The 25,261-nt window shown below is 42.9% G+C and overlaps 1 protein-coding gene across 1 annotated transcript in view; it reads left to right on the forward strand.

Moving 5' to 3' along the window:
• INTS9 (integrator complex subunit 9) overlaps nt 1-25,261 on the forward strand; it is a 61,629-nt gene that overhangs the window by 20,849 nt on the left and 15,519 nt on the right. The window contains exons 8-13 of the mRNA XM_063153197.1: nt 1,467-1,601; nt 4,200-4,311; nt 10,208-10,388; nt 12,564-12,624; nt 19,384-19,555; nt 24,262-24,386. Of these exons, the coding sequence (XP_063009267.1) occupies nt 1,467-1,601; nt 4,200-4,311; nt 10,208-10,388; nt 12,564-12,624; nt 19,384-19,555; nt 24,262-24,386 (786 nt within the window). The remainder of the gene's footprint in view (nt 1-1,466; nt 1,602-4,199; nt 4,312-10,207; nt 10,389-12,563; nt 12,625-19,383; nt 19,556-24,261; nt 24,387-25,261) is intronic.

Here is a 25,261-nt window from a genome sequence, read left to right on the forward strand (position 1 = left end):
CGTGCCCTCAAATTTGGAGCTGATGGCTGGCCCACTGAGAGCTGGGAGGATGCAGGGAGTGAATGTATCCTCTCTGTCTCTAAGCCACATCCCCTTCCCAGCTCCCCAATCTCACTTCTGGGAATCTTCAGAGTGCTTTAGCCTCCACTTTGTTTCATACTGTAAATTAGGGACTGTAAACAAAACCTAATGGTTCAATGTGAACTTCAGAAACTCCTTTCCCAGGGCTTCCAGCTCACAGTTATTGACTGTAATGCTGTTGACTATAATCCAGTGTAGTTTCCAGAATGAACTGAACCCACAGTTCCATAGCCTGCAGATCCCATATGGATTGTTGGCAGCATGTGTGCCATGATCCCTGCTCTTGTTTGGGCTGTGATACCTGGTTTTGCTGCTCAAAGGCCTTAAAAAATAAAAATATGGGTTAAAGTAAGTTGTGACTTCTCATTATCCATGGATTGTTTCAGTTAATTTTTGACTGTCCTCACAGTGTGGATGCATCTCCCTTAATTTTAGATATGTGTGTCTCAGCCAATCATTCTTTTGTAGTTATTGGGGGAAAAAACTCTATTTTTTCTCTTCCCAAAGCTAACTTTTCAAATAATCAAACTTTAGAGCCTTGGCTTGCACACTCTGAGGAATGAAGGCACCCTGCCTTGTTTTTCAAGGCATCCAAATAAGTATTGAAATACTAGAAGAATCATTGTATTGCATGAATCAGGTGCTTGTTCTATTATTCAGTAACCAGAAGGCAGATCACATTAGGGAGGTTTATTTTCCTTTCTCCAAACAAGTATTCCACATTCCTGGGTACAGATGAAGGAATACAATTCCTAATGACACCTGCAAAGGAGGCAACTGTCAAGTTGCTTACACTGAAACTAAAATGTGGTTTGAGTTTGCAGGATGTTGTTGCTAAATTACCAGCAGGTAGCATTTGAAAAGAAATAAAGTTAGAAAGCTGGTGAGTTTGAGGTTAAATTTGTTTTCCACAGTAAAATTTGCAACCCAAGCAGAGTTTTTATATCAAGATAGAAGTGCTTGTCCTTCCTTCTCTCCTGCTGGCCAATACCAATTTAATTTGACTAAAGGAGAATAGCATCTTCAAAGATGCAAAGCTCCCACAAACTTCTTCAATACAGCAGAGACAAGCAGAAGATCAAGATTAAGGATCAAGATTGATTCCTTCATTTTGAGGTGTTGTTCAGTGTGAACTCAGATGCCATAAAATTCTCATGGAAGAGAAACTTTATGGAGGCCCTGCCTCAGGAAAAGCTTTTCTCAGAGCATGTGTCCTGCTAGACATGGATGGGTAAAACCAGCAGGTGTAATTCTCAGCAGAACAGCTTCACAAAGGCTTTGAGCAACAGAACTGCTGTTGAAATTCCTACCACTGATGACAAAATGACCTGTCCTGATTTCTTCTGGGGCTCTCTCAAGTTCATGTCTCTCACTGTGTGTTTCAGGAGCTGTTTGGTGCTGTGCAGGTCACCCCTCTGAGCTCGGGCTACGCTCTTGGGAGCTCCAATTGGATTATCCAGTCACACTATGAAAAGGTTTCTTATGTTTCAGGATCTTCTCTGCTTACAACACACCCTCAGGTACAGCCCCTGACTTTCCTTAGTCTTTAGGAGGAACTTTTGCTCCAAAAAAAGGGGTTATTCCAGCTGGGATCAGGTTTAAGGTAGAGGCCACTTTAAGGTAACTGTGTTATCAGTGCCTGGACTGAATGGGCATTGATAAGACATACCCTGACAAATGACAGGTATCAATAGTTATGAGGGAAAGATAACTAAAATTCTTTGTTCTTAGTGATTTGATGTTCACTTAAAACTGTGGAATTGTCTTTCACTCTAAAGAGGAAATTTTCAATAGAGTTAAAAAGAGCATTAGTGACTTTTTTAAAAAAATCCATATTTGACTGAAGAATCTTCACAGACAGTTCACAGACTGCTTTATATCACTTCTGAAACATCCTTCCTTAGGAGGAATGATAGCTCAGTGGCTGCCAACTTTTCCACCCTGCTCTGCTAAGGGCAAAGTCTTTATAGTGCTGTAGATGTAATTTCCAGTAAATTAATTCTCTCTAGATCCATAAATTCTTACTGCAAAGAAAGGCTTGAAGTTTGCAGTGCCGTGCGCTTCAGAAGTTGTCAAAATAGTTAAAAGCATTATTGCAGGAGGTATTTAAAAATAATTTAGAAGATGTGTCAGGTTTTTGATCACTAAGTGATTTCCCCCAAGGTGGGTGTCTGCTGGAGAGCTTTGCTTCTGAGCATCCCTCATTTAAAAGCTTGTTCTCAGCTGAGAAACTACAGTAGATAAATGATCCTTAATAGTATGGCCATCCTTAGGTGCACAAAATATATCAGAGCCTCTAAATCCCTGTTTCTCATCAGCCTCATTCCATCCTGGGCTGTGCTCTCATCCCCTCCTGGAGAAGGAGCAGCAGTAGTTGATAATGTGTGAATGGAATATTTCTGTGAGGAGAAACTTTGCCCTGTACGAAGTAATTTGGTAGCTGAGAATGTTTTCTCCTCACTGACATGAAAAGAAATTCAGTTTATCAGGTCAGACTTCATTGTTTTCCAAAGGTGAACATTTCTCTGGAAGCTTCTGGTAAAATCTCTGGTTTTAAGGAAATTAAGTCCCAGTAGCAGAGAATGGTGTGAGTGAGCTGCTCATGGGCACATCTGTAAAAGGAAATATTTAACAGATAGTTAAAATCCCATTCAGTTTGTACTTTCCTTGTTATTTACCACATCACAGATGTTACCCCATATCATCATTGTCTTGCATTTGCTTCCAGATGCTTTTTGAGGACAATGGATAGTTTTTGTCCTGGGGTTAATCCCTGGGAGCACCAGCACAGGCTGCTACAATCTGGTGTTTCTGTGTGTGGCTTTTGGGAGCTTCCAACCAGCTCTTCATCATCTCTTTGATGTTTGACAGACAATATGTAATGATAACAGTATCTCTTGAGTGGCACACAGTCAGAATTGTGAGCAACAAATCATTTCTTCCTCAGGAGTGAAAAGTTGTTTGTCTGTCCTGGTTCTCCCTATGATCATGATGAAAAGTTCATCATGAAATTCCCATTTTTTTAGCAGGGTGTGAAAAAAGTCACTGCATTTTGTTTTAAAATAGAATGTGCTTTGAACATATCCAGAGCTGCTTTTGCAGTGAATTGGGATTTAGGCCTGGCACCACTGACTGTTCCCTGTTCTTCTGGCAGATGGTTTCCATTGAAATTTTGTCTCCCCCTCTCCTGAGGCTGGATTGACACCGTTGCCACTGAAGTGGAGAACAGGAGTTGACAGCACAGGTTCAGACATGTCACTAAAAGCCTTTTAAGACATATTCTTTACATTAACCCACAAAGATCAATGCAGGCCCTCTCAGTGCAATGGCATCTGAAATTATGGGGATCTAATATACCATAATCATTATGTACATTATCACAGGCAGATTCCATATTATTTTTTATTGCATTATTGGCATTTCATTTTCATGGGCACACTGGAGAGAGTCAAAGATTGTGATAAATCTCACGTGTCAGGTCTGATCCTACAAGGGGGTGCACAGTTTCAACTCCTGTCAGAGTTAATATGAAATTCCCCTGCATGTTTAATAGAGCAGGGTCCTTCTCAACTGCTTCAGAATGGCTCTGGAGAGCTGTGAGCAGGGGAATTGACCTTACAGTGGTCTTGGGGGCTCAGCAGAGGAAATCTCTTCATCTGTCTCTTCTGGCAGAAATCTTTCCTGACTGGTGAGACTGCAGAGAGTTGTTTATTGAGAGTAAATAACCATAAGATACCACACAGCTGCCAAGCAGTTGCCCACTTTTGCTTAATCAGTAGCTGTGGCAAGGACATCCCAACCCAGAGTGAGGCTCAGTTACCTTTTCACCATCTGCAGACAGAGAATTGGATTTTACCTTATCCAGATTGGATCATGCCACGTTTTCAGTGTCAAGAATGTGTATTTAGTGTCACACTAACATCAAATTTCTGAATATCTACTCTCTGTTGGCTAATGCAGCGAAATGGGTTTGCAGTTTCATTCAGCTTTAATAAAACAAGTTAGTTTTCCACAGATGGAGGAGTGTGAGGTGTAAAATGTTTGGTGACTGTATCCATCATGTCCTGCCTGGAGGAACTGTCCCATTCCTGATTTTATTTCCCTGTGCTCTGTTCCAGCCCATGGACCAGGCTTCCCTTAAGAACAGCGACGTTCTCATCCTGACAGGGCTGACCCAGATCCCCACTGCCAACCCCGATGGAATGGTGGGAGAGTTCTGCAGCAACCTGGGTAGGTCACTGAGAGAAATCTCCTGCCTGTTTTATCATCTTATTCATGGCTTTGGGTGGGAAATAATTCTGAGATTCCTGGAATTGAATAAGTTGTCCAGCTATAGCTCCTGGCATAAAACTACCTGTTTAGATTTTACGATGTGCTCTTGGTGTCATTAATACAGTAAGTGCTTGGAGAGACACAAGTTGTACCTAAAATGTTTTGGAATGGAACAGGTATAATGAGATTTAATCACTTGCTGCTCCTGGTTTGCTAAGTATGTCACTTGGCTGCCAACAGGCTATGTGGATATTGTTCCCAGCTGAAATATTACTATTTCCTTCCTGTGGATCAGCCAGAGTAAAATCTTTATATGCTTTTTATGACTTTCAGTTTTGAAAACAAGCACATCTGCTTCCCTTCTTACACCTGACTTTTAAATATATCGAAAGCAAACAGCACAATCTCTGTTTAAAAAAAAAAGTCAAGATATATTTATAGACCCCCAGATATATAAAACCTAATCAGACGCTTTCACAGCTGGAAAAGCTGATAATTGCAAAGCTGTGATATCAGTGTGAATGGCAGCATTTTCCAGCCTGTTTGGAATGTCACATCCAGTGCTGTTCTCTGCTTTTCTCCCCTTCCCCCTGCTCAGTTCCTCTGTGCTTTCATCCTTCTTTCATCAAACCACTTTTCCATGGCTGTCCTGTTCTATGTTCCCTGTTCTTTCATCAGAGATCTTCCCTTTTTTTTTAAATTCACTACTTTTTACAAATAAAACTAAAAAGCTCATGATGGAAGGATCCTGACAAAGGTTACCAAAAGACATGAGAAAACTAAATCAGACTAAATTCCTGGTCTGGTGGAATGGGACCCTGCCCATGGCAGGGGGTTGGAATTGGAGGATCCCTAAGGTCCCTTCCAACCCAGTCCACTCAATGATCCTAAATATCTGTTAATAGAGCACATTTTGGCATTTTATAAGAATGGTAATTATGGGTTTTACTAAAGATCCTCTCTGCCAGCATCCTGGCTCCAGCAGGGACTGTGTGCATATGCTTGAAGAAGAGCAGGAGAGCAGGGTGGGATTCTGGGATACTTTGCTCTCACGATCTTTAAGTTTTTTATTTCAGGAATTTCCTGAATTAGATGTGTTTGTGTAGTTAATGATGCCCAGTGGTTTTGTTCAGCCTCCCCTTGAAGCTGTGTTAACACCTGTGACTTCCTTTCCCAAATGTGTGTTTTTACATGTGTGTATGTGTGTGTTTCATCTGCCTTTTCATTGTTTTTAAACACTGAATTTTATTACCCTGTGAGCTGCCACAGATCAGCTCTGGTGACATTGTGTTGGTAAATTCAGATGTGCTGCCCTTCTCTGGACCTTCATGGGGGTCACTGTCCCTCTGACAAACAGTGGCACAATCCCCTCCTATAGCACTGAGTAAACAACAGTGAGACTGTTCATTAAAATGCATTTACAAATTAAAGTCTTAGGGCTGTAGCTGAGCCAAAGCAGAATCCAGAAGTTGGCTGTGTATAAATAAACATGTTACATGTGTCAGTGCAGGTGGCTGTTTGTCTGCACAACTTGTTCTGGTTTACAGAAACATTCTGAACTCTTTTCAGGGGTTTGCAGGTCCTCAAACCAGTTTCTGTCTTGAATGAGACAAACTCAGAGAAATGAGAAAATCATTAAAGACCAAAGGAAGATGATAAAATAATGCCATTGTAAGAATCTGGAATTTGAGTGATACTTGCCAAAAACCAGCAATCTGAAGAAATTAAATATTTCTATATTAATGCAGTTTAGGGTTGTCTTTTACATGACACCAGCTATATTTATCTACTCAACATCAGGAAAACAGAGAATCAGTTTTCTTTCAAATATGTAAAAAGTCCAGAAGCAATGGGTTAATGGGAAAATCAATTGAGCAGGCAGGCTGAGCACAGTGGTTTTCATCTGTGTTTTCTCACTTCCAAGGGAGTGCACAAGCAGCTCAGAATACTCAAGATAAAAACTCTAAAGCAGACCAAAATTCCCCAAAAGTGTGTATGAGGAGGTACCAGCATGCTTGTGAAGGAGGGATGTGAGGCACAGAAATGGAAGTAAAAATATCACCTCAGTGTCTGTTTTCATCCCAGAAAATTCCACCTCACTCTCTGTTTTCATCCCAGAAAATTCCACCTCACTCTCTGTTTTCATCCCAGAAAATTCCACCTCACTCTCTGTTTTCATCCACTTTACCCCAAGCCCCTTTTTTCCCTGCTCAGCTCTGCAGCAGCAGCACTCTGCAGCTCAAGGAGAGCAGTTTTATTTCCACATTGCCTTGGGCAGCAGCAGCAAAGCTGCCAGTCTGTCTGTGGGGACAGTTGGTGATATTTTGTGTGAGTGTGAGGCTGTGTGTGTTTATAGAGAGCAGAAAAGAGCACAGTTTGCTTTTTAGGTGCCAACTCGACCTTGTGGCAGCAGCTGTTGGGAAAGCAAGGATCTCTTTGTGAGTTGTAAATTGAACAACTTGTTATGGAGCTGCTGAAGGAGACTAAATTTGAAATGCCAAGATTATTATACAACTTTTATCAGGAGAGAGCATCTGTCAGTCACCAAGATAAATTGGGCTTTAAACAACTTTCAGATAGATGTGTCCTCTTGCTGACAACTCTGAAAAGTTGTTTTAGTGCTGCAGAGAGCCAGACTGGACCTGCTGCTTGTGTGGAAAGCATTATTTTTGGAAAGGTTGTCACCCCTGTTTTGCAGAAGCTGGGAGGTGATTCTTAAGCCTTTGTGGATCCCTGGCTTGGTGGGCCTCTGGCTGGAATCTTTCTCCACTCCCAAGATTGTGATTTTATATCCATTATTGCTCAAAACAGCTCTTCAGTTTTGCTGGGGGCAGAAACTCAAGCTGACATCTCCTCCAAGACTTTACCCTCTGTTATTTCTTCTGTGGCCCCAGGAATCTTGAACTTGTGCTTGTTTTCAGCAGAAAATGTTGAGGTTTGCAGGGAACCAGTGGCTGTGGGGAAGGGAGAGCTGGGAATTCAGGCTGCGTTGGCTTTGGCATGGCCAGGTTTTGGTAGTGTGGGGCTGCAGGGCTGGTTTCTGTGAGGGGTTTCCAGAAGTTTTCTCCATCCCAGCTGGCTCCAGGATGGACCCGCTGCTGGCCAAGGTGGCAGCACTTGTGGGATATCAGAGTGAAGAGGGGAAGGAAATTACTGTGCAGGAGCAGTTGCAGCCAGGGAAGAGGAGAATGAGGATTAGTGAGGAACAGCCCTGCAGACCCCTAGGGCAGTGAGGAAGAGGAGGCAGGAGCTGCTCCAGGCACCAAAGCTGAGATTCCCAGCCCAGGGAGAGGCAGCTGTGCCCCTGCAGCCCATGGGGCCCCACAAGGGTGCAGAAATCCACCTGGAGACCCCACACTGGGGCAGGGGGATGCCTGAAGGAGCTGTGACCCCACACTGGAGCAGGATCCTGGCCAGGCCTGTACCCTGTGGAGAGACGTGAAATAAATTGAACTGATTTCCACAAGTCTGTTTTGTCCGTGATGGGAATAAGTCATTGATCTCTCCCTGGGTTTAACTCTCCCCACAAGATTTTTGTTACATTTTCTCCCCTGCCCAGCTGGGTGGGCACCCAGCCTCCAGCCAGGGTCAAAGCACCACAAAGGAATGGAATTCAGGTTTTTTGTGGCCTGACACATTCTTTTACCTCTATTCTGCATCCCATCCCTGGCCTGTGCACCATTCCTGCTGCAGTGGGTGTAGGTACTTCCCTCTGCAGAATTTTTGGGTGTGTGATGTCTCTGTGTAAATTCAGAGCCTCAACTTCCACCTCCAGATGGCTTTGAAAATATTCTTAACCTCCTCATTGCTCTCTTCACATCCTGTTTACAGCTGGGATAGTTTAGGTTTGCCCAGGTGAGGGGGATAATGTCACACATTGCTGGGATGTTTGGGAACATCTCAAGTTCTGGACAAATGTGAGCTGTTGCTGCTCATCTCCACAAATATTTGGGTGGTACAGTTTGCAAAGGGCCTGGAGAAATAAATCCCCTACCCTGCAGTTGTATTATAAGTGATAAACAAGGGGCCTTTGATCAGCACAGTCTCAGAGGTACTGACTGCTACAAGGAGTAAAACAACCACAAATGCATGTGAAAATTCCTACTAGGCTGTGCATCCTCCCAAACTCCATAAAACCTAAACATTCAGCCAGAAAAAATCTTCCTTGAGGAAGATTCTGCTCCATCAGGGGCAGAAAGACCCTTAAAGTGTTAAATCCATACCCCAGCAATGCTCAGCAGGAAATTGAAGTCAAGGAAGGGATTTGGGGGGATGCAATATTTGTATTTTTAGGCTCTTCCACAGCTTTCTGTGGAATGCTTGGTGCATGCTGTTATTGCTGCACTGCATTTAACAGCAGTGGATGGTTTTACCCCACAGGTGAAATTGCTCACTGAGCTGAACAAAGTATTTCTGCTTTCCCAGAAGGTGCAGTGTTTTTGTAATTCATTCTGCCAAAAGAACACAATGTTTGCTCTGCTTGCTTTTGCTGTTGTGCTCAGATCTGTCTCAGTAACAGAGTAAACCTATATTTCCTTTTTCTTCTCATTTTTATCTAGTCTCTTGCTGTCTACAAGTTTTAAATTGTTCTTGTTATACAGAAAGGACAGAAATATTTAGTGTTTTTAAAAAAACCAAACATTCCATCACCCATTTCTGGCTCTGAGTGCTGTTTGAAATAACCACACCTTCAGCTTTCCATCTGAAATCCAAGCACTGAACAGCACACCATGTGCAGTGCTTTTGGCTGAGACCTGGGAGCTGTTGTCCTTCCCCTCTGGAGGCAGCTGGGAGTAGGAGCAGGGTTTATTTCGATGGTGAGGTGGTTTGTGTCACTCCTTTATCCTCCTGTGCCAGTGCACGGCTGCCCTCTCCTGTCAGGAGTTTTCCTTGTGCCCCCAGCTAAAGGAGTAGAATCACTCCACTTAGCCTGGAAAGGGCAGGAAATAAATGTATTTAATGATCACAGGTTTTCTTCCCAACTCATGTGCATGATGTGTTGTGCTAATTCGTGCAAAAGCTGCTTTTTGTGTAAATTTGGGTGAAAGGAATTTATTAAAAGTTTAAATTCACAGGCAGTAAACTGATTTCTCTCATTGTTTCTCCCCTAGCAATGACAGTCCGGGATGGAGGCAATGTCCTGGTTCCCTGTTAGTTCCAAAGTTCTTCCCAACTCATGTGCATAATGTGTTGTGCTAATTCATGCAAAAGCTGCTTTTTATACAAATTTGGGTGAAAGGAATTTATTAAAAGTTTAAATACAAAGGCAGTGAATTGATTTCTCTCATTGTCTCTCCCCTAGTGACGACTGTCCGGAATGGAGGCAACGTCCTGGTTCCCTGTTGCTTCCAAACTTCTTCCCAACTCATGTGCATAATTCACGCAAAAGCTGCTTTTTATATAAATTTGGGTGAAAGGAATTTATTAAAAATTTAAATTCACAGGCAGTGAATTGATTTCTCTCATTGTCTCTCCCCTAGCGACGACTGTCCGGAATGGAGGCAACGTCCTGGTTCTCTGTTACTCCCAAACTTCTTCCCAACTCACGTGCATAATGCGTTGTGCTAATTCATGCAAAAGCTGCTTTTTCTATAAATTTGGGTGAAAGGAGTTTATTAGAAGTTTAAATATAAAGGCAATTAATTTATTTTTCTTTCCCTTAGCAATGATGGTCTGGAATGGAGGCAATGTCTTGGTTCCCTGTTACTGCCAAACTTCTTCCCAACTCATGTGCATAATGTGTTGGGCTAATTCATGCAAAAGCTGCTTTTTATATAAATTTGGATTAAGGGAATTTATTAGAAGTTTAAATTCACAGACAGTGAACTGATTTCTGTCATTGTCTCTCCCCTAGCAATGACTGTCCGGAATGGAGGCAACGTCCTGGTTCCCTGTTACCCCTCTGGAGTCATCTACGACCTGCTGGAGTGCCTCTATCAGTACATTGACTCTGCAGGACTCTCCAATGTCCCCTTTTATTTCATCTCACCTGTTGCCAACAGCTCCCTGGAGTTCTCCCAGATCTTTGCTGAGTGGTAGGTGTGCCAGGGCAGCACCCTCAGCTGTGGGAAGAGGCAGGTGCAGGTTATCTCTACCTGACAGATTCTAAAATAATCCTGGCTAGGATTGTGAACATGTTCCTGGAGTCACCAGGGGGTGGGTGTGTGTTTGTGTAAAAATATATTCTATAATTAGAGAAGGATCATTTCCTATAGAAGGTACAAACTCAATCTCTGCTTTTTGGTGCTTACCCTAATGAGTAAATTATGTCCCTGACTTGAGTGAGTTTTAGCTGTGCCTGTTTGCAAGTCTTAGCCCCCCCCAGATTCTACCATGATGTCCCTGGGTAAGCAAAATTGACTTTTCAGGCTTAATTTTGCTGAGCCATGGCAAGAAAAGGCCAAGAGCGTCCTGGGCTGCATGAGGCAGAGCAGAGTCAGGAGAGGAGATCCTGCTGTGCTCAGCGCTGCTGAGGCCACATGGACAGTGTTCTGTGGGGTTCTGGTCTCCCCAGTACCAGAAGGATGTGGGATTTCTGGAATGAGGCCAGCGCAGGGCCGTGGAGATGAGGGGAGGCTGAGGGAGCTGGGACTCTCCAGCCTGGAGAGCAGAAAGCTCAGGGGGATTTATCATTGTGTATAAACACCTGATAGGATGTAATGAGGATCAGGGCTCAGTCTCTTCAGCAAGGCCCTCTGGCAGAACAAATCAAAACACGTGAAATTCCACCAGGGATTGGGATTTAAACTGCCAGAGGGCAGGGTTAGATGGGATATTGGGAAGAAAGTCTTCCCTGTGAGGGTGTTGAGCCCTGGCACAGGTTGCCCAGAGAAGCTGTGACTGATCCTCCTGGAAGTGTCCAAGGCCAGGTTGGATGGGGTTTTGAGCAGCCTGGGATGGTGGAAAGTGTCTATATCATGGCAGGGAATTGGAACTGGGTGATCTTTCAGATCCCTTCCAACCCAAACCATTCCATGGTTCTGTGAAACACTGCAGCCTCTGTGCACAGAGGTTATGGAGACTTTGCTATGGAGACATCAAAATCCAGCTGGACACAGTCCTGGATGATCTGCTCTGCTGAAAGTGCTTGAGCAGGGTTGGACTTGGTGATCTCAGGAGGTTCCTCCCAACCTCAACCATTCTGGGATTCTGAGCCCTGGAAAGGAGAACTCAACCACTTGGAATTCTTTCCACATTCTTACCAATGGAGACATGCTCTGCAGTATTAAATACAATAAGGTAGCTCTTCTCTTCTTCCTCTCCAGATTTGAGAGTTCAGGAAAGAAAAGACAGATCCTGGAAATCTTGTGGGATTTGATCCCTCAGGAGAATTGTAAAGATTATTGAAACCTGGTAGATTTATGGAAATGGAGGCAAAGGTTGAACATCTGTAAAATAGAGGTTTAGGGTCAGAGCTGTGGTTGATATTCAGGGATTCCAGCTTTTAATTCTACCCCTTACTCAGCTAAAGGAAGTGCCTTGCTCTTAGTATCCCTTAGACTTTATCAAAATTAGTTTGACCCAGGCTCATTTCTTTTTAATAAAGTGCAAGAATGAGCCAGGCAGTGTTTCCCAGAAAAGCCACCAGGACAGTGTCACTGCAGATCATTGTCACATCACCCAGACCTCTGACAAGCAGCTTTTTTTAGCTGCTGTAATAGGATGAATCAGGAGTCTGGGTAGAGCTCATCAACAGCTCTCAATATCTGTTTTAAAGATAAGTGATTGATGGAAAATGCCAGGTCACTGTGAGCCTTGGGCCGTGGGGAGAGGCAATTTACCAATAATAAATGCACAGGAAAATTGGATTAGAATGACCAAAAAGACCAAGTCACTGCTGAGAAGTGGATGAGGCAAGTGGGATTTTTCTGTTGACAGATGATTTGGCTTTGAGATCTGGATGAGGAACCATTGTGGATGCTGAGTTACAGATTCACCTTGAGCAGCAGAGGAGCTGTTCCAGTGTGTACAGAATTGCCTTCAGCTGCCCTGCACCATCTCTGTGTGATGCTGCTGTGACTCAGGTGTTGTGTCCTGTTGGTGTGGGGTCTCCAACCAGAAACCCTGGCAGCAGCAGGACAGACTGGGGATTTTGCACCTGGTGTCTGAGATCCAAACCAGTTTGCTCCAAGAGTGTAACAGTAGATGGCAGCAGATGCTGCAGGATGTGCTGCACCTCTAACTCTGCCTGCTTTCCTTTTCTTTTAAAGGTTGTGTCATAACAAACAAACAAAGGTGTATCTTCCAGAACCTCCTTTTCCCCATGCTGAGGTGAGTTACCATGGTCTTGTTCATTTTCTGGATCACAGTCCACCCACTGTAGCTGTCATTTTTTCATTTTCCTCATGAACCCATTTACAGCTATTTAAGTTTTGTTTAATTTTTCATAAAAGTGGTTTTTTTTTTTCCTTTGCTTTCTGTGATGAATTTGGGAGCATGGGGGAGGAATGAGTGATGGTGTTCCCTAAACTCCAAAATTACCCTGTTTATTCCAGCCTATCACTTGCACAGGCTGGCCTGGTTCACTCCTTCCCCCACAGAAAGAGATCTGGTGTGGGATGTTTGCTCTTATCAGCTGCAGCCACGAGCATTCCCTTTGTCCAAGCAGTTTATTTCCAAGTCTGTGAAACGAAGAGCTGTTATCAGAGACAGCTTAGTCATGCCAGCTCCTTCCTCCCTCACTGAAGCAGGCATCATGTCTGCTGCAGGAGGAATGATATCTTGAAAGAGAGATTTTGATATCAAAATATAAAGTTTGCAGCACTGAGTGCTGTCTGTGGCAATTTTAAATGAAATTACTTGAGTGTTGTAATGAAGCAAAGAGGAATGAGGATTTGGAGGATTTTCCTGCAACAAAATAATAATTTTAGGAGAAGCTTTAGCCAAGCAGACATTAAATAAAACTGATGCCTTCAGAGTTACCTCACACAGCAAGACAGGAAATTCTCCTCTGGGAACAGGTAGCTTTCCCACTGAAGTAAACAACAGGCAGGCTGAACACAGGAAGAAACTGAAACTGAAACAACAGGAAGAAACAGGACTGAGAATTTTAGCTAAATCCTCCTCCTGTGAGCCACTGAGCCATTTGGGACATGCAGAAACTTGGCTCTTTCAGCTGCTGTGGTCCAGACTGTTTGATGAGATGTGCAGAGTGGCCATGGCAGGTTTAAGAGGCCAGAAATTCAGTGCTTTTACAGACACTGGGTGGGTTTTTTCCTCTGATATAACTCATCCAGGGAGTTGTTCTGGAAATTGCCATTACCCATCATATCTATCGTCTGTAGGTGCTTCAAAGGTTGTTGGAAGTAGGATCTGACCAGGAGCCCTCACTCTTTCCAGATGCTTGAATGTGTTGCAAGCAGGATGTTCAGTGAATTATGTATAATCTGTTACCAAGAATAATGTGGACTGCAGGGCAAGCCACCTGTTCACCACTTATTTTATAACCAAAAAATTCATTCCCACTGATAAATCAATTCCAAACTCTCTGAGTATGAGGCTCTGCAGGCTTGCTGTGGCTGTGCTTTCTGTCTTGCCCTCCATCCCTCCTTTCTGGGATGTCCTTGTTGATCCACAGTGTCATTGGATTCACTGCCAGCCCATATTCTGATTTACAATATTCACTGGAACTGGCAGATTGAAGTGAAAACCCTTCCAAAAATGAGAAGCCAAACATGCAGCTGTCAAAGAATGGATTAATTAACCCATCTTATACAATGGGTTTTTGTGTTTATGAAGTGATAACTCTGTCCTCTAATTCCTGGGACATTTTATATTCTCTGGGGGCCTGTTGATTGTGAGATTTTACTAAATTATTGGAACAGCTTTGCAAGAACTGTTCTGTGCTTCATGGGTAGATCAGGTAATTATGTAGGAAAGGCCTCCCAGCAGTGGATCCCTGCACAGAGGGAAGAATGGGATGTCCCCTGGAATATCCCATGGGATGTCCATGCCAAGCCCCAGTGCTCAGCACATGCCTCGTGTCCCTTGTTAAACCTCCAAAATCTCCCACCTGACACTCCATTTCATTCACACAGTGTGAAACATCCAGAAAATCTCTTTCCAGCACAATCCTGGGCCTCCAGAACCCATCTCCCCCCCAAGCAGGAGTTTTGTTTACTGGCACTTCAGGGGATTTTTAATGAGTATCAGAAGCAGACAGTGAATGATGGTTTCTATCAGAGAGGTTGTTAGTGGAGAATTGCTTGGCTTTTTTCAAAGTAATGCTAGGCTTGTGCAATGTAACCTGTGCTGAAATTGCCCATCATGAAAAGATGTGCTTAACTGCTCAGTTGTTGGAGAAAAATAGGGAATTACTCAGACATGCCTCTTACTTCTTAGGAAGCATTAATAACATGCCTGGCATGATACATCAGAGAGGGACAGGCCAGGAAATAAGCTTCTAATTATCCACAGAACAAGCCCAGCCCAGCATGCTGCTGGTCCTGAAATTTGATGTTCCTGTTAGTTGTATAAACAGCAAGATTTAAAAACAAGGAAGGCAAAAAAATCCCCCAAATCCTCGATGTTGTCCCTTGCAGCAATGAGTTCCAGCAGTGCCTGATGTGTGGTAGAACAGAATAATTCCTTCCTTTAATCAGCTGTGATTGTATTTGGCATTTCACTTAACTATGCCTTTATTATTGTCACAAGAGGGTAAATAAAAGCATCTTCATTGTCTCTGCAATTACTATTTTTATTTCTCCTCACTCTCTCCGCTCAGTTGTTTGAAGCTTTTGCATCCTCTCTGCGTGGAAATTTTCCTTTTATGATTTATGTCGCGTGTTTTGAACTCATTCCTTGTTCTGCTCTGCTGAATAAAGCCAGACACATGTTCAGCTCTGCAGAGGACCTAAAACATTTCTCCCTGCTTGTTTAATTCCACTTTAATGGAGCAGTAGATGTTCATCTTACCTCCTCCTACACAGTCCTGGTACAGTTCTCGTGGTGGCAGTTTGCTTCCTAACATCAGTCTGAGGGAACAGGGAATACTTTCCCTCTGTTAGGAGCAGGGAATGTGGGCTGAAGTGCTTCAGGTTTATGGGGATGGATTTGAACATCAGTTCATACTAAAATTAGTAAAAATTGAGTGTCCAGGTTCTTGTTGAAGTCTCTCCTGCAGCCTTTTAGTGGTGCCCTAACTAAAAGAGCTTCTTTTAAAAAGTATTTCTGAGGGAAGAGTTGATCTGACTGCAAAGTCAAAAGCTGGAGATCCCAAATATTTATCAACACAGCTGGCAAGCCAGGGGGTGGCTTTCACTTCCAAGCCCCTGTATCCCTTCTATCCAAGGTTCAACTGTCTAAATTGGCTCAGATTGAGGCTCCACAGTCCCTTGCTAGATACTGTGGAGCACAAACCAGTAATTTGTTTAGTTTAGATTTGTTATTCTGGTATCCCAGAACCAGAATTTGGTGTCTTACCAAATTCCATGTGGGAATATCCCAGCCCAGCACAGCCCCAGATGAGCAATTAGGGTTCTCCTTGACAATTGTAACAGGATCCATGGATTGTACACTCTGCCCCATCCCTTTTGTGGAGCTGGAGGCTTTGTGTTTATAAAGGAATGGCTCAATTGTTGGAGCTGAATTGTTCCTCTCCGTTCGATCTGCACATGGACAATTTCAGGCTCTAAGATAAGTGAATCCAGACTCCTCTAAATGTCTGCAACAATAAAATCTGAGAGGTAATTTGTATTGATCAGTATTTGCCAGTGGAGGGAGGATTTGGATTTACTGTGCTCTTATTAAGGATTCTGTTAGCTAGATCTAAGAGAAATGGCTGCAAAACCCCTTTTTTCTGACTCAAAAAAGAGCCAGGGTGGGAGTAATATTGATTTTGTGATCTTAAAAACCACCATTTGTCTTCTTCATCTTTGATTCCCTCCTCCATTTACCAGTTCCTGCATAACACATTTAAATAAATACCTGGAACCAGGTGATTGTGGAATATTATGGTTTGTTTTATAATAAATATTATCATATAGGAGTTCAATAATCCATGGGGGTCTCTTCCAACTCTGGATATTCTGTGATAAAATTAGGCCTCTGTTAGTGTTGATCTGATGGAGTGAGGGAGGTGAAGTAATAAATGCATCTCTCATTCCCTGATAGGAGCCACATCTGTTCCAAATTCTGGATACAGAGCACACACACACACACACACAGAGTAAATATCTGTGTATTTTGGCTCACTTCAACAAAGGATACACAAAGGCTCTGGAGATTTATCCTGTTTATAGCAGCAGTTGCTGACCCTGTAAATCAAGTGTACAGCTTTAAAGGGAAGCACAGAACCATTTGGGATTTCAGAAAAACGCAGCTCTCACTCTTGATCCAGTACTTTACCAGCCCCTATCTCTTAAGCTTTCAGTCAGTAGTGGTTCTTTCTGTAAAAAGATGTTCTGAATGTTGCTTGTGCTCTCCAGAAAAAGCCCACTGTGGAAATACTGACTGGCTCCATGCCAGGCATTGGGTTTGGCCCAGCTGGAGGTCTGACCATGGCACAGCAAAGTTTACACACCCCATCTCATCTGGAGATAACAAAAAAACCTGCACAAATCATTCCAAACTCAGTCCCCTTAATGACTTGGGAAATTTTGTTGGACCTGTTTTGCAAGTTCAGCTCCGTATATTTTTGATGGGGTGATTAGAAGACACTTTACTGTAGATACTAAAATCTACCAGCTGCTTTCCCCTTGGAGTAAAACATCTCTAAACTTATTTTTGTAGCCTTTCACCCATGCTCTGTCCACCTGTGAGAGTCAGGGATTGTGAGCTGAGCTCTGAAGCCTCACCAGACTTAGCAGAAAAGATCTGGCAAGATAAAAAGAAAAGATGAAAAAAGAATCGTCACCAACGAGCTCCTGAAAACTGGATTAGAGCTCCTGTGTCTCTTTACAAAGCAATAGGAGAGGATTTGAAGCTTCCATAAGGCTTTGAAGAAAATACAGCTTTTATGTTGCTGAGCAGTGAATGTTTGTGGAGGGATGGCAGGGAAATGAGCTGTTCAGTGCTTTCCACATCCAGGGCTGCCCTCAGATCTTCCCAAAAATCTGAATGCTGCATACAAATTAATATCATTTGAAGGGGCCTGTGAAAGAAGAAGCTGGAACAACAGTTTTGTGATTTTTCAGGAGTGTCTTAGGTCAAGGCTGGATTTAGAAATGTCTTTCCCTGACCTATCTGCTTGGTCCTGGAAAAGTTTTCCCCTGGAATGTCACATATCCCATTTAATGCTTGAAATAGAAATTATCCTCCTCTTCCAGTTTACCCAGTTGAAAGTGCTTCTGCAATTTCAATTTTGAGACACTTGACTTCCCTCAAAAAAAAAAAAAAAAAAAACAAACAGAAAAAAGCTTTTTGAGGCCATTTCCTACAAGTTCATTTAAATGTCAGTATTTTATGGATTCAAATTTGTTTTACCCATTGTCTGCTAAACTGCAGTTTTTATTACTGAAGCTAAGTTTAGATTCTAAACCCTGCACTCCAGATGTGTTAATCAGAAATCTTTACCAGTATAATTGCAGGAATGTTTTTGAGATTCAGTGCCTATCAACTGCCAGAGCATTTATTGGGTGGTTTTTTTCCAATTTCCCTCTTGAAGATTAAATGGGAATTAGCTATTCCTTGTAAACTGCAGAAAATGTAGTCCAGTTTCTACCTCCTCCATGATTCAAGGATCCACGTGGAAATGATCCATGTGCATCTACAGAATTATGGAATAACCTTGAATTCTGCTTTGTGGTGCACAAGTGGCTGAAAATTCCCAGTTTCTCTTAATTTCCATGCAGGAACCTTAGATCAGCCATGGTACAAAGTAACACGGGACATGGGGAAATGGCTTTAAGCTGAAGTGAGGAAGGTTTAGATGAGATATTAGGGAGAAAATGAGCAAATCTTCCCTGTGAGGGTGGGAGGCCCTGGCACAGGGTGCCCAGAAAAGCTGTGGCTGCTCCATCCCTGGAAGTGTCCAAGGCCAGCTTGGATGGGTCTTGGAGCACCCTGGGACAGTGGAATGGAGGTGGAAGTGGATGAGCTTTAAGGTTCTTTTCCAACCCAAACCATTCCAGGATTCTATGATTTGTTGAACAGCCCAACCTCGTTTTGAAACTGGCTGACAAAGGAAGCCCCCTTCCCTCCCTCCTTCCCTCACACTCTTTATCTCCATGATCTTTCTCTCATCTATTCAGTCTGTGATTTCATGTGTTAAATTCCTTGCTTTTTAAACTGTATTTACAGTTATTTTCATGCTGGAGATGGATGCATATACCTGCCAAGGAAAAACTTGCAAAATATTGCATGAAAGTGCTTCACAGCCTGGTTGTTAAATTGCTTTTTAAGTTGCACCTTGTTTTGCAGATTAGAAAACAGTGGCAGGAGAAATAAAGCAAAACTCTTTGAAAAGTGCCTTGATAAATAAACTTCTCCATCTTAGTAAAGAAATCTGTTCCACCTGCAGAGCTGATTGCACTGTGTCTGCAAAACATCTTATTGCTCTTAGTTCATGTTTATTGCTGGTTTCAGAGACAGTTAAGGAAGGGAAAGTCAGTCTGTTCTTTTTCAGCAGCTCTGATTTTGTGTGAACCCTTTAGACCAGGGAAGCTCAACAACATTCTGTTGAAGGCAAAAGTGCCTGCTACTGCTGTGATGCAAGAAAAGCAGGTTAAACATGAGCCCAGAGCTCTTTGCAGACATGGCAAATAGGAAAAAAGGAGCTTATTGTGAATTTGGCAGCTGAGCACTCTGCTCACACCAGGGAAGTTGAAGCAGGGAGTGTCTGCAGAGTTTCCTCCCAGTCACCACCCTGCTGGTACCAAAGAAGTGAGAGCAGGGACTTGGAGGCCCCATGTTCTGACTTCCTTTCCATAACATCTATGACAGTCATGACTAAATTTGTTGGAAAAATCTAAGGGACTCTGTGATGAGTTAGGAATAAATTGCAGAACATTTATAATCTCATGTAAACAAACACACTCAAGCACAGAGGCATGAAAAGTTGCACTGTCTGGATTTTTTTTGTTTTTCTTTCAGCTCATTCAGACAAACAAATTGAAACATTATCCCAGCATCCATGGAGACTTCAGCAATGACTTCAAGCAGCCCTGTGTGGTGTTCACTGGGCATCCCTCTCTCAGATTTGGGGATGTGGTGCATTTCATGGAGCTGTGGGGGAAATCCAGCTTGAACACTGTTATATTCACAGGTAAGTAAAATGCTGATATCGTTATCAGATTAACAGCTCATGCACTCTGGTTAAGTGTGGCCACATCCTTGGGGCTTTGCTCATTTGTTCTGGGACAGAAGTTTTTCACTTCAGTAGGAGCTTATCTAAATTAGGGCCCCAGGACTGACTGCAGGGACAAATGTAATTATTGTGCCATTTAATTCAGTGTAGCCCTGCAGAGCCAACCTTTGCCATGCAGAGTCCATTCCTGCCACGTCTGAGCAAAATCTTTGTTATGCACAGCAGTAAAATGCCTACAGGAAATTAATTTTTGAATTAAAAGCAGCTGGCTGCAAGTTAAACCCAGGCAAGACCTAATGGATGCTGGTCAGAAAGGAAGAAACTGTTCCAGGAAGAAACTTTTCCTCATCCCTTCTCCTGCCTTTTCATCTTTCAGGGTTTCTGAAGAGGTTTCTGTCCTCTCTGCTGTCCCAGAAGTGTGCACCCCACACAGACCTGGCACAGGGATCTGAGCTCTTCCTGCCTTTGGGCTGAGCTTTGTTCAGGTGGTTTTTGCCTGGCAGACACGTTTGTAGCTGAAGGTACATTCTGGCTCATTCCCCAGGGGAGCTGTTTCCTTTCTCAGTGCTCAACAGGTCTTTTAAGTTCTTCCACTTCTCTCCATCTGCTTCCAGTGCTGACCCTGATTAAAAATCCTTCAAGGCTTTCCCTGGAGCTGATCAGGTGTATTTGTACCTGATGTGTCACCCTGACAGAGCCCTGCAGTGGGCATTGTCCTGATCTGAGAAGGCAAACAATCACCCTTTAGGTCCTCACTCCTGATTTTGTGTCTGAGGAGCTCTGAGATAATGGGAGGTGTGCTCTGTATGACCTAGCCAGGTAAAAATGGTGTGGATTTTTGGACAAAGTAATTAGAACTGGGGAGGAGAGCCCTGAGGAACAAATCAAACCTACTCCCACAGCACGGCTACAATGGAGTCTCACTGTTAAGTTTATTTTCCTCCAGTTTTTAGTGAATAGGAAAGCTGCTGGAAAGCACAAAACCTGAACAAAAGAGGGCTGGGAAAGGGTTATTTCCTTTTTCTCTCTTTTTTTAACTGTAGACTCGAGGCTAGTGACAAGCAAGTCCCTTTCACAATATTGCCACCAAAAAGTGTGACAGTATCATGATACTGTTAAGCCAATTTGGGGATATTTTTAGTGTATAATTAACCCTGTTCAGTGGGAGGGGAGATACAAGGGAGTTCCAGCAGGGAACTTAAATCCAGACTGGTTTTGTGCTGGGGAATGGTGCAAGGTACCACAGCACTAAAGGTACAGCTGCTGCAGGGCCCATCCCTCCTGACCTTTGAGGCAGTTCAGGAGACATGCCCTAATTACAGTAATTGGGTAAAATTGGATATGCATTGTCTGAAAACAGTGAATTCTACTCCAGTCAGGGCCTCAATTAAGCCCGAGTTTGCAGAGCTTTGCTGGGCTGTGTGTTCCATGAATCCCAGGGGAAGCAGTGGCATTAATCACGTTGTGAACGTGCTGCCCAGGGTGTCAGGAACTGGCCTTTAATGGCAGGAACTCTTTCTCTGTGTCTCCTGTAAGGAGAGGCACTTGACCTTTCTGTGAGATCCCAACCCTTCAGTGAGCTGAGGCAATCGAGCACTTCTGTCAGAGCTGGCCCTGGCAGCTTGTCAAGGCATGGAAATGTCACTCCTGACAGCCTTGGGGTGCACCAGGTCATGGGCTTGGAGATTCATTCCCAGTAAGTGAAACTCCAGTTGAGAGCTGCTTTAGTTGGGTGACCTTGGAGTGCACATTGATTCCGGATGTTTGTGGGGTTTTTTCCCTAAATTCTGTCTATCCATGGTTTTTATGGACTATCCATAAGTCCAGTGCCTTATGACTATCTAGTCCTAGGCCTATTTCCTTATGGTTGTCTCAGCTGGAACAAAACACAGAATTTAGTGTTGGGTTTGGCAGTTGGACTTGATGACCTTTGAGATTTTTTTCCCAGCCTAAATGATTCTATGTCTATAGAAATTATTAGCAGATTAAATTCTCCTGTTCTTAGTACTAGTGAAAATCTGAAGCACCTCCACTGATGCCACTGATTTCTATTATTTAATTACTTTTTGTTTTAAGCTAAAATCTCCTGTGGATCTGAAAGAACCCCAGTCCATTGGAGCAGTGTGTGTGAGAGCAGATGATGTTGTTGCTTTTCCTGTGAAAAACTCCTGGTTTCTGGTAATTAGATCCTTTAAACTCCAGACCATCCTGCATTGTTAATGAACCCTACTTGTTCAGTCCACAGGAACCAGTCAATCTCCACCTTTCCAATCTGTAATGTAAAAAAAAACCAACGACAACAACATAAATTAAAGCAGCCAGCAGCCAGGACCTGGCTGTGAGGGAACTGTGGTGCTTCTCTGCTGGCTGGTGTCACCTGCAGACATCAGTGCTGGAGCAGTATTGAGGAGATTATTGATTCAAAATATCGAATACCACTGAGCCACAAAGAAATTCTAGGAGAAGACACAGCACAAAGAAGTCTCCTTTAAAAACCAACTCCCTGGGAGATGTTAAAACCAGCTCATGCACGTCACTGCTGCACAGTGGAAGGTTTTATAACTCAGTGTCATGCAGCAGTAAATCAGGAGTCTTGGGGGAGAAGCTAAAGACCTGTAATTCTGTCAGGAAAAGTCAATATGTGTCCTTGACAAGCACTTGCTGCCTCCAGACAGGTGACTTTGGGATTTTGGGTGGTTTCAAAACAGCAGCTCCTGTGTGTCACGTGAGTTCCCTGTGAGCCCAGCTCAAGTTGTGTTTTTAACATTCTGAATCTCCTCAGTTCTGTCCCAGTTAGGATTCCTTCCCTAGAATTTCTCCCTTTTCCAAGGCTCTCCTGTCCTTATTAGGAGTTCGGAGAGGCTTTGGACTGGATTTTATATGGGATTCCTAGACCAGAACTCCATGTCTGTACATTGAGAAATGCTGAATAGGTGCTGCCTCAAATCTCTGTGTCCTCCACAACCCCAGATGGGATGGAAAACCTTCCTTCTGGTAACTTTTTAAACTCAGTTTTTACAATTTCATGGCACATCTGTAGTAGAGAACCTCTGCCTGACTTAAGCTTTCTGTTTTCCCCTAGTGACATTTAAAATGCTTTGTCGTTTAACCCTAACTGATCATTCTTCAACCATCAACTTTCTCAGTACTCCTATTTTTACATTTCTATCCATGGCTATTAAACTTAACTGACATAAAATGCCATTTTTACATCAATATTTTTGGGCTTTGTTTCATTGCCACCACCACATCTGCTTTTAATACCATGGCTTTTTGCCCAGTGTAATTTTACTTCATGTTTGTGGATTCATGGCTTCATGTACACGTCCTTGTACAAGGCTCATTTTTTGTTAATATTTCTCACTTTAATGTTCCCAGGCAGCTACTCTGACAATTGCTTTAAACCTGGGGAAATTATCCCTTTGACAGTTCCAAACGTTTGTATCATTGCCTGGTGCCATGTTCTGCTCTCTCAGGGTAAATATCCCCACGTGGTGCTCAGTGCTGCTTAGCCAGCAGCAGATTTGGAGATTTTTAGATTTTTAGGTGAGCAATTAACTTGTCTTTTTGTTGGATGTCATACTGGTGCTGAACTTCCCCTGGTAAGGTTTGAAGGAGATTTTTTTTCTTGCTGTCTGCATGAGGAATCCAAGCAGTGTTCTGCTCTGCTGCCATGTCAGAACATCTTAGATGGCTCTTTAAATCTGGACTGGAGGCTTTGAATTTCAGTTTCCTTTAATTTCATCCTTTCAAGTAAAGCAGGTCCCAGAGAATTCCTCCAGCCAGGCTTGAACTGCACTTTGCTCTGCCTGGTGTCCTTTGAGGCCCTGTGGTTCAGGGTAATCCAGCAAAAGAGACTTTCCTTCTCTTTTCCCATTCTGTACTTATCAAACTCATCCCAGTCCCTTTTTTCCATCATTCCCTTTGTCCCATCTATCCCACAATTATCAGGGAGATAGGAATGGCATAATCTTTTCCACTATTAGTTGGTGACCCCCAGAATCAAGAGGTTACCTGTATCCTGCACTGTGTCACCTGAGATCTACATTTGTCATTCACCAAAAAAAAAAAAAAAAAGAAAAAATTCTTTTTCTGAAGTGTTCTCAATGTTTTATTACTCTCTGTGGGAGTAAAAGCCCCACTGAGTGCCTGACTTTTCCCTGGCAAACCTCTAATCCAGTAATAAAAGAACCCTTGGTTTCCCACCAGTCTAAACCTGACTCTTAGATTGAAAAGAATAAATATATATATATTTATATATCAAGATATCATATTTATGCTGCATTTTTTGTCATACTGAAAACCAACTTGCCATTTGAATCACCTCACAAGACTCAAAATGTCTACATTTTGCCTTCCTTTTCAGGATCTGATTAAAAATAAGAGATGATGGTTTTGTCTTGATTAAATTTGATCTAAAAATCATGCAATAATGTGTTCAAATGAAATACTATTGCTCTGTTGCTTGATTAAGGTAAGACTAATTGTGGGCGTAATTTTCATCAAATTAATTGAAAATAATGGGTGGGGGAAGGAGGAAGGGAAGAGAAATCTGTAACAGAATTAACATTGAGCAACAGCTCTGACTAAACTGGAATTAGAGAGGAATTGGTGCATTTTTGTTGTTAATGGGCTTTGAGTGTTTTCAACATTTCTCTTTCCAGAACCTGATTTCTCTTACCTGGATGCTCTGGCTCCCTATCAGCCCTTGGCAATGAAATGTGTTTACTGCCCCATTGACACCAGACTCAACTTTATTCAGGTGTCTAAGTTACTCAAAGAAGTCCAGGTAATGAATTTTATGCTGCCTTTTCTTAGGTTTCTTCACACAGCTGAAATTAAATAAATTTTAAAAAATCAAAAATGGAAACAACACCCAGATCCTTTTCTCCATGAAGAGGACACAGCATTGAGCTCTGCTTTAGGAGAGGTCTAAGAAAAAGAAATTTCTTGTAGTATCTGCTGTTCCCTCTCAACTCTTTGTGCTTTAGTGGCCCATCCCATTTGTTTCTACTAAAATTTCCTTTCTGACTCATGACATAATTAAAATAATAACCAGATTTTTTTCCTGGTTGAGTATTTCCCTGTGTTCTATCTTGCTGAACTCTGAAATACACATTCTTCCAAACCTCCTAACAATGCCTGCATCTCTTTATCTCATTGTTCTGCAACCTGGCTTGTCACTGCAAACTCACAGAGCTGCCCCTGCCTGCCTTTGCATAAATCTCCTTCATGTTGTGCTGTCTCCAGGGCAGCTTGCAGAGCCACTGGCTTCTCCTTTGGCTTCCTTAAACCCTGCAGTGGCAACCAGCCTGTGCATGCTTTCTTAACATATTGCTGCAAAACTCCAGCAGTTGTTTTTGCAGCCTTGATTATTGAGGTTTCTGCAGCCCCACATGTTGACATTGGGATGGTCTCCACCACTGTTACCATTTCCTTCCAGTTAATCTGGCAAGGATTTGGGAGAAAACCCTATTTCATATTTTTATTTTTTCTCTCCTTGTGGCAAGGATGATATTAAAGTGGAGACGAGACATAAATTCTAGGAAGGTCACTGCTTCCAGTTTGCAGAACTGGCTTCTCCTTTGGCTTTTCCTTTGGCTTCCAGTTTGCAGAACTGCCTTCTCCTTTGACTTCCTTCAACCCTGCAGTGACAACCAGACT

Source organism: Melospiza melodia, chromosome 3 (genome assembly GCF_035770615.1).
Source record: "Melospiza melodia melodia isolate bMelMel2 chromosome 3, bMelMel2.pri, whole genome shotgun sequence".
NCBI classification, from domain to species: Eukaryota; Metazoa; Chordata; class Aves; order Passeriformes; family Passerellidae; genus Melospiza; species Melospiza melodia.